Source organism: Leucopleurus acutus (genome assembly GCF_964270905.1).
Source record: "Leucopleurus acutus genome assembly, chromosome: 11".
Lineage (NCBI taxonomy): Eukaryota > Metazoa > Chordata > Mammalia > Artiodactyla > Delphinidae > Leucopleurus > Leucopleurus acutus.
The window spans coordinates 93,541,471-93,551,059 of NC_139152.1; the positions used below are offsets into that span (position 1 = coordinate 93,541,471).

The 9,589-nt window shown below is 58.0% G+C and overlaps 1 protein-coding gene across 2 annotated transcripts; it reads left to right on the forward strand.

The window, feature by feature from the left end:
* The first annotated feature begins 2,619 nt into the window (after positions 1 to 2,619).
* LGALS1 (galectin 1) lies at positions 2,620 to 5,784 on the forward strand. 2 transcript variants are annotated; one of them, XM_082850271.1, is made up of 4 exons: positions 2,620 to 2,680; positions 3,909 to 3,988; positions 5,105 to 5,276; positions 5,593 to 5,784. In XM_082850271.1, the coding sequence occupies exons 1-4, from the start codon at positions 2,672 to 2,674 to the stop codon at positions 5,737 to 5,739; spliced, it is 408 nt and encodes a 135-aa protein (XP_082706397.1). In that variant the 5' UTR covers positions 2,620 to 2,671; the 3' UTR covers positions 5,740 to 5,784. The 2 variants fall into 2 exon arrangements, with proteins under 2 accessions (XP_082706397.1, XP_082706398.1); XM_082850272.1 differs by lacking the exons at positions 2,620 to 2,680; positions 3,909 to 3,988 and adding an exon at positions 4,096 to 4,145.
* Positions 5,785 to 9,589: the final 3,805 nt, after the last annotated feature.

A 9,589-nucleotide genomic window follows, 5' to 3' on the forward strand; every position in this document is an offset into this window, starting at 1 on the left:
GAGGCGCCGGGCACAGGGCCTGACAGATAAGTAGGCGCCACCAATAGGAGGCCCCAAGATGGGGGCGGGGGGCACACAATGCACCTTGTCCCTGGTCCCTGCCTCAGGAAAACTGCGGCCCCTGTTATAGGGGTCACTGGACTCTGGAGAGACTCCCCACCGCAGCCTAAGCAGGAGGAGACTGCCAAGGGATGGGGGGTGGTGGTGAGGGGGAGGCCTCCCAGAAATGCCGACCCAGGAAGGTGAACTCAGCCTGGGAGAAGAGACAAGAGGAAGGCTAAAACCTTCTGAGACTCTATGAAAAAAGTAATCATCTATTAAGTACAACAGACCCGAACTCCACCTTGTACTAACCTTATGCAGGAGAGCAGGGCTGCACATCCCCAATTCACAGACGGGGAGACTGAGGCAAGCAGGGAGAAGCAGCTTGCCAGGATGCCCTGCGGAGGGCGTGGCAGAGCTAGAACCAGAACCCAAGTCTCCAGACTCCCAAAGGGGCCTTTCCGGGAGCCTATACACTCTGTCACCCTGCCACTCCATCTCTCGACAGGCCAGATGCCGGAGAGGAGTAAAGCAGCCCCTCATCCAACAGCAAACACTTCCTGGTGCTGGACCCGTCTTCCAGGCTGGGGGAAGAATGGAGGAGCAGCTCCTGAGGCCCTGAGAGCCCAACTACTGGGTTGGAACAGCCAGCCAGTCCCACCTGATGGCAGTCACAGCAACGACTGCCTGGACGCCTCCTGAAATGCCCCCGTTCCTTGACCAGGCAGAGAGAGTGTCTGTGGGCCTCGGAGGGGAAGCACAGAGGAAAGGCAATGGAGCTAGGCACCCCCCCACCCCTCCCTAATGCTGAGGTTTGGGGGAGGCCCTGGAGGAAAAAGTGAAGCTCTGTTGTTGGTTTCCGTGGCAGCTGGCTTGCTCTAGGAGGAGGGATGAGGGGCTCGCAAGGGGTGCGACCCAACCTCTCTGGGCCTGCCTCTCAGCCCCGGGCAGCCTCTCTCCTCCTGTGCCAGCGTGGGTTTCAGTCATCTGGAGGAAGGTGGGGTCTGGGGAGGCAGTGCAGGGCAGGGCAGGTTTGCTCCAGATGTGAGTCACCCCCGGTCCACATCTACTTCCCTCTTCAGTGCTGGTGATTTCAGAAGGGGGACAGTGACGTGAAGGCGGTCCTGTTGATAACTCTCTTAGCAAGCCCCCCACCTCACCCAGTGCTCCCCACGCTCCTTCCTCTACCTGGTTTCTGAGTGTGAGGTGAGCACCCCTCCACCCCACCTTCAACTCTGTTGCTGCAGTGATTTTCCCTGCAGCCTGAATCTGGCCTCAATACTCACTCTTCCTATAACCTTTGGTGGCTCCCCAGCACCCTCCGATAAAACAATGCCCAAACCCCTCAGTGAGGCCCTTCACGATCCAGGTGCCACTGGCTTCCCCCCCGCATGCCCTGTCTTTCCCCAGCACACCCTAAACTCCAGCCATGCCCAGATGCTCACTGTTCCCCGGACCTGTGCCTTCTCATTTCCCCCACGCTGGAATGCCAGTCCCTGCTTCTTCACCCATCCTTCAAGACCCACCTTCTTCCCATTCTGGACCATCCCACCGAGGTGCTCGCTCATGACTTCCCTCAGAGCCTGCATCGTGCTACTTCTTAATTAGATTCATGGCCAGATTCTGCCCCAACAGTGGGCTACTTGAGAACAGGGACTGAGGGCTTCATCTTTGAATCCTCTGAGGCTAGCTCAGGGCCAGGCACATAGTAGGTACTCAGTAAAATAAACAGATGGGGAAAGGGAAAGCTGTGCCGGGTGTCAGAGGGAGAAATGTGAGGAGAGTGGATGGGGGTGCACAGACCGGGGACCCCATCCCCTCATGGTCTGGCTCACCCTGGGCCCTCTCCCAGGCCTGAGCCTCTCGGACAGGACAGAGGCTGTCAGGCAGGGGCTCTTGGAGGATCCCCGGCAGACCCCTCGGGAGGGCAGAACGAAGCCTGAGGCCTGAGCCCTGAGCCTGGGCGGCGGCCTCAAGCCTGGCACCGGCCCAGCCTTTCTTTAGCGCTAGCGAGGAGCACGAGAGCAGCAGCCGCAATCTCTGCTTCAGAGGGAGGCCCACGCAGGGGCAGGGCTTTGTGGTTAATGGGTCCTGGGTCCTCTGCAGAGGCGCCCAGAGCGGGCCACGCCCTGGCCCCTGCCAGGGAGCAGCCTCACGAACCCCAGATCTAATTCTTGAAGGACACTGCACCTCCTCAGCCGCCTTCTATGGGGGACCCCCTGAGCTCAGCTAGCTGGCCCTGGCCCTCTTCCAGCCAACTCTTGGGCCTAGCTCATCCTCAAACTATTTTCCACTGGCTTCCCCCAATCCTTGCCACAGCATAATTTTGGGAAGGGGTAAGAGAATGGGAGGTGGAGCCTGGACCGTGGGGGAGTGGCTAAGAAGGAATGGGAGGGGGTCTCCACTCTGATTGGTCATCTCTGCTCCAGAACTGGCTTCAAAATTCCATTGACTCCGCCTCCCGTGGCCCCCATCTCCTTTCTGAGTTACAATTGGCTCAGCATCCAGGGGGCGGGACTCACCCGGGTCTGGTCCAGTTAAAAGGGTGGGAGCGGGCTGTAGCCCATCTCTCGGGTAGTCTTCAGACAGCTGGTCCTGAAGTCCCAGGAACATCCTCCTCTCCTCAATCATGGCTTGTGTGAGTATGGGGACCCCACCCCAAGGCCCAGAGATGGCGTGGGGGCAGACAGCCAGGCATAGTGAGGGCAGATCACGATCTGGGTTCTAGTTCTTGTGGTGTGGCCTTGAACAAGTGTCTTTTCTGGGCCTCAGTGGCCGTGTCTGTAAAATGGGGGTGGGCTCCATGCTTCCCCAAGGCCTTCTCTGGCTTAAGAATTTTCTGGATTCCTCCAGGGTCTGACAGCAGTTATTTCTGCCAAGGGCTTACATTCTGCAGCTCTCTGAGAAGTGGGAGTGGGAAGGGTGTGGCCGACTGGAGGTGTAGTGGGGCATTTTGAGGGTGCCCAGGCCACTATCCCTTCCCCCTTCCCCCCAAAGAGCCTCCTGTCCCCTCCCCCCTGCAGCTGTCCCCGTCACTGGGCCAGGGCAGAGTCACCCTCTGCTCCCGAGCTGTAAAAGTCGCCAGGATCTGAAACAGGCTGCCGGGAGGGAGCCTGCCTGGGTTAGCCCGGGGCGGGTGATTCTGTCCAGGCTGGTCAGGTGGGGGCTGGGGCAATTCCCGCTCAACCATTCCTCCAAGCTGGGGGGTGGGGGCTGTGATAAAGGAGCAAGAAAGCAGCAAGAATCTTCTGCAGGCCCCTAGGGAAAGGATTCAAGTTTCTGGCAGGAGGAACCACTCACACCAGTGAAGCTTTGCGCTGGCTCTTGTTAACCCCGAGCCAGCCAGGTTGCAGGCTCCCGCCCTGGGCTGCTCTCCCTTCTTAGAGGGGTCTAGCTGTGCCCCTTAGGGGTCTCCTCTCCAGCCCCTGGCCCTCTCTGCACAGAGGAGCTTGAAGGGGATGGTGGGGGATGGCCCAGCCCCAGGCCTCTTCCTCGCCAGCAGAGGGGCAGGCGCCTCACTCACCTTCCTTTGCCCCCAACTCGCAGTGTGACGCATTTGGAGCCTGGTTCTCTCCATCTATTCAATGAGGCGATGGAGCACAGCACTCCACCACCCAGGCTACTCTGCATCTAAAATCCCCGGGCTAAACCGCAGAAACTTCTAGATCCTGTCTTCTAGAACCTCAGTCATGTTACAGACAAGAAACTTGCCCAGGACCACACAAAGAAGGAGAGTCTAGAACTTGCAGCCGGGTTCCTCAGCCTTCGGGTCGGCCTGGTCAGAGCAGGCCTGGTCTTCCCGGCGCGGGGCACGACCTCCCACCCTGCGTCCTCTAACCCGGCTGGGCGGGGTCTTGTCTGCGCAGGGTCTGGTCGCCAGCAACCTGAATCTCAAACCTGGGGAGTGCCTCAGAGTGCGGGGCGAGGTGCCCCCGGACGCCAAGAGGTGAGGGAACGACGGCGGGGGCGGCGGGCGGCAGGGGCGGGGGCTGGAGCTCGAGGGTCCCGCCCCGCGTCTGGCAGGGGCGTGGCTGGCCGGGCCCGGCTCCTCCCCCCGGCGGGGCGGGGTTAATGTCGGCGGCTGCTGAGGCTACGAGTTCTGGGTGAGTCACTTCCTCCGCGGAGTCTGGACGCTCCCACCGTTGTCGCCCCCTTAAACTAAACCAGCTGCGGCCTCGTCAGCTGCCTCGGCTGGCCTTCCCCTCCCTACTGCTGTGGGCGGGACCAGAGGCTGAGCGGGGCGGGGAGAGGGAGTGAAAGGGTGTCACCCTCGCTGCCCGCCCTCTGAGGTCTGTGTATCCTGCGCTCTGGACTCTCGACTTTCACTCCTTCCGTCCTTCCTTAGCTCATCATTCATTCGGCCAGCTGGCCTAGTTTCACCGCAGCCTTGTGAGCTTGGACCAGTCAACCAACCGCCTTGAGCCTCGTTTGTTAATCAGTTAATGGAGGGGGGGAGGTTGTGTGGAGGCGAAATGCTGGGTCATCTCACACGTTGATGACCAGCTGACAGTATAGAGCCGCACGCTTCATATGCACTGCTCATGTAATTCCTTCTAAACCCTCAGAGGGAGGCCTTGCTGTTACCTCCACTCAGCAAATGCATTATTGTTATTCGTTCATTCGCCCCACGGTTACAGAGCACCTACTGTGTGTCACGCATCATGCTGGGCACCAGGGATACAGAGATAGACAAGACAGACAGGACACTTGCCCTCCCAGAGGTCACCATCTGGAGGGAGTCTCTGACCTTGACCAAACGGGCAGGGACACAAATTCATGTCTACAAGAGTCCTGGCTGTCAGCATAGCAAGGCCCTTAAGAGATACTTCCTGTGGAGCCCCTACTGTGCAGATATGGAAACTGAGACCCAGATGGAGCAGGGACTTGCTCAAGGTCACACAGCAAGGAGGTGGCAGGGCACAGCTAGAATCCAGGTTTCCTGCCTCGGCTCCATGCGTTGCCCCGGTGAGGTCCATTAACGTGGAATGAGTGGCACAGACTGGTCGGCCTGAGGGGGCTGCAGCGGGAGGGGGCAGCTTCAAGCCCACCTGCTATCCCCTAGCTTCGTGCTGAACATGGGCAAAGATGGCAACAACCTGTGCCTACACTTCAACCCCCGCTTCGACGCGCACGGGGACACCAACACCATCGTGTGTAACAGCAAGGATGGCGGGGCCTGGGGGGCTGAGCAGCGGGAGTCCGTCTTCCCCTTCCAGCCTGGAAGTGTTGTGGAGGTGGGCTGGGGTCTGGGGGTGGGGTCAGGGCCCTGGGTGGGCTGGGGCAGAGCTGGGTTGAGTGGCTAGAGACCTGGGTCCCACCCTGCCCCCCCTTCCCTCCCTCCCCATCTCCCCTCCCTTCAGTCACCTGCTGTGTGATCCTCGGTAAGAAGCATCCCCTCTCCCAACCTCAGGGCCTCACCATGAAGCGGGGCTGTTGTCAGGGCTACGTGAGGAAAGGGCTCTGGGGGGGCCTAGGACCTGCAGGCCGTGGCTGCAGGGCCGAGGCTCCCGCTGTGGGGTCCACACGCTCACTGCTCCTCTCCACCCCCAGGTGTGCGTCTCCTTCGACCAGGCGGACCTAACCATCCAGCTGCCTGGTGGATACGATTTCAAGTTCCCCAACCGCCTCAACCTGGAGGCCATCAACTACCTGGCAGCCGATGGCGACTTCAAGATCAAGTGCGTGGCCTTTGAGTGAAGCCAGCCGGCCCATGGCCCCCAATAAAGGCAGCTGCCTCTGCTCCCCCTGAACCGGCCTCCTGTGTGTGTGGGTGTGGAAGAGGAGGGTCCCACCGGCTCCCCCAGGCTCCGCCCCTTCTTTACTTCAATTCACGGCCTCGGTGCGCGCATACCTTTGTTTTTGGCTGCGCTGTGCGGCTTGTGGGATCTTAGTTCCCTGACCAGGGATCGAACCCGGGCCCGTGGCAGTGAAAGCGCCGAATCCTAACCACTGGACCGGCAGGGAATTCCCTCGATGCATACCTCTTAAGTGCTAGTGACATCTTGTTCCCCTGGCTCCCCTGGGCTGAACAGAGAGCTCAATACACAGCGAGGGGCTCAGTATTAAATAAGACCCAGTCACTGCCCTCAAGCAGCTCCCAACTCACTGGGCCCGAGCACACAGTAGATGCACAAAAGATGTTGAAATAAATGAAAACGGGAAGAGAGGCAAGGACAGACTGATTCATGCCATGGTATCTGGGGCAACACAGGGGGAAGTGGAAGGAATACCTGGGGCCCCTGTCATTTGTTTTCATGAACTAGAAAGAGATATGGTTCAGACAGTGCAGGGAAAGCAGCTGTGTGCCCCTGTGGGCCTTAACTGACCTCTCTGAGCCTCGGTTTATTCATTTATATGAGGGGGATGATAGCACGGAGACTACCGTGGGACTGTTGTGAGGATGAAATGAGGTGTGTGATGGAGGATGAGTGTAGGGCCTGGCACAACGTACACACGCAGTGGATAGTGTTTCCCGTCGCTGCTGCACTACCTCTTGAGATCTTATCCCCCGAATCTGAAGGGGAGTAAACAGGCTCTGAGTGATGACTCCCTGGTCTCTACCAGGCCCGGCTGAGCCTTCTGGGGCTCCCCAGGCATCCCAGCTTTGTGGCGCCAGGCCACACACCTCAATGCTACAGTGTAAGGGCAACCAGGGTGCTAGTCTGGAAACTCGGGTTCTGTGGCCCTCCTCAGGACCCTCAAACCAACATAGGGAAGATGGGCTTGGGCGATAGCCCTGGCACCACCTGCTGGCCCGTTTCTGTATAGGAGGAATTGGGGTCGGTGGCAGGATACACCAGCCCCTGCAGAGAACCTACAAGCAGAGGCCCGTGGGCCGACTTGAAAACCCGCCTTCAGGTTCTCAGAGGCCTCCTGCTGCGCACAGCCTGTTCCCTGCACCGCAGAGTGCGGGAGACTCACCCTCCCTGAGATGAGGCCTCCATGAGCCTCTCCTCTGCTGGTTTCCAGAGGACGTGTTTTCCAAGACCGGCCAGGCTCCGTTACCTTGGAGGGCAGTCACACTCACTTGTTGCAAGTGATGGGACATGAGCTGATAGCTGGGCAACTCTGCGACCACTCCCCTGCACCTTTTCCTTTCTGCTCCCTGCTGTAGGGCCCCCTACCTCCCTGTGAAACAGCCCCTGGGAACTGAGCCAATGTTCCAAGAAGGCTTGGAATCAGAACCTCAGTTGGCACCCCCAACCCCCAAGGCAGTCTCCTGAGGTATGTGTTGGGTGGGAGCCTGGCAAATCTTACTCCAGGACAGCCAGCACTAGCTGTGGAACCCTGGGTAGGTCTCTTCCACCCCCCAGTCTGAGTTTCCTCATCCATAAAATGGGGGTCATTATTTTCACCTGGCCCTTTTGGGTGGGTGATTCCCATCTCAGTGGGTCTGCTGGAGGGCACATCTCTATAAGAGGGCCAAGAAGGATGGAGCGCAAAGGCTGGGAGCTGCCATGAGCCACACCCAATCTCCAGGCTCTCCTGGGGCACCCAACTGGCCACCCAGAGAGAAACAGCTTTGGCAGTCTGGCTGTGGATGGGGCGCCCTCTGCTGGACATCAGAGAAAGTGTCTTCTTGACTGCCTTTCTCTGATCCCACTTATTCTCTCTACACTGGCGGAACTCAACGATACTCCAGGACTGGGACTACAACCAGACAGAGGAAAGCCCTGGGGCAGATAAGGAGAGAGACCACTGGCAGTGGAGGAAAGAAACTGGGCTCGGAGTCAGACAGACTTGTGTCCAAACCCCAGCTCTATCACTGTGTGCCCTTGGGCCAGTTAATCAACCTCTCTGAACATGTTTCCTCATCTATCAAATGGCATTAGTACTAGTATCCACCCTGTGCGGCCGTTGCAAGGATTAGCTGAGATAACGTAGAGAACTACACTGTGCCTGGCACATAGTAGGAGCTCCGTAACTGTTGGTTCCCTTCACCTCTTTTAAGACTCGGTGTGTCTCAAGAGCCTGTGAAACTGGGTCCAGAGAAACTAAGCAGAGTTCTGCCCTTAGACCACTCAAGCTTCACCCTCAGCACTTGCTCTTCTTGTCTGTGTGACCTTGGGTAAGTGACTGCACATCTCTGGGCCTCATTAAAATGGAACTCATACCTCAAAATAGATAATCGTGTAAAGAGCTAAATTAATGGCAGCTGCCGTTATTCTTTTGGCTCATCATCTTCATCATCATTTCTATTACGGAGAACGTACCACCTCTTGCTGTGCCTGGCACACAGCAGGGGCTCAATAAACATAAAAATAATGTCAAGGAGAAGCTGACTTAAAAAGGGAAGTGTTTTAGACCGTGAGTTGCAGTAAATGGCTCTCAAGCTTTTGGAATCTGGGTGGGGTTGCCAGTCCTGCATCTCTTTTCCTGGAGTAAAGGGGACCTGGAGCTCCCAGGGAAGAGTTTGGAGCAACAGCACCTGCCCGAAGTGGCGAGCTTCACTCTGCACTGGGAGCTTTCGCAGATGTGACCTCCCTGAACCACTCGTGGGCTGGCAGCTCGGGCCTGGTGGGCTGTGAGGGCGGACTGTACAGAGCTCCCCACACGAGGTCCTGCATAAGCAGGTGTCTCCTTACTCGGTCCCCAGTCTCTGCGCCTGACCGGAAGCTCCGGGAGGGCAGAACCACTCCACACACAGGGCAGCAATTGAGGATGACGCTGCACACCACTTAATAATGGGGTGACTTTGCTTAAGTCACTTATCTCTAAACCTCCACATAAGGTGGCTCGCTGGGCATCTTTTTGGGGGGCATCACTGCATCCAAGGCAATGCTTTCTCCCAGGAGGAGGGTGCCAACGGTGGCATGGGGCATGGCCACTATAGGGTGGCAGAGGGGCAGAGGGGCAGTTGTGCATCACCCTGAAGCCCCCCGCTGTGCCCTGTATTTGAGGATAACTTCCTCTCAGTGCCCAACGTGGAATCCCTCAGGCGGAGGACCCTTGTGGAATGGGTTCAACATTCGTGCAGAGATGCACCTACTGTGTGCCTAGCTCCTTTCAAAACTCATGGTCAGGGTCTGCGTCTTGCCCTCCGGAGCGGGTGTGCTGCTACTGGGAGAGTGATCCCTCAGGCCAGCGCCCCAGGATGCTAGGCCATGAGGCCAGTGACCCAGGTCAAGTCTCAGCTTTACCAAAGAATAGCAGTGTAACCCTGGACGAGTTGCTTCCCCTCTCTGAGATAACAGTTGCCTTCCCTGTGTGCCTGGCACACAGTAGGCACTCAATATGTATGTGCTTACTTGCTCTCTGGGCTCCAGTCACTTGTCAAAGAAGAGCATTGCGTCCTAAGAGTCTGTTATCCGCACTCTCAGATTGTTCTGTGGTCACCTCCTCTGGGAAGCCCTCCACACTGGAAGAGCCAACCCTGAGCTCCTCCAGCCTCCCGTGAATCTCACAGCAGAGGTGTCATCCCCTGGACTGTAATGATCATTGACCCTGTCAACCCGTGAGTCCTTAAGGGCAAGGGCAGCAGCTTGCCTGCAGTACACAGCACAGATGAGTTGAGAATGGGGGATTCAGGCATACAATCCCAGCTACT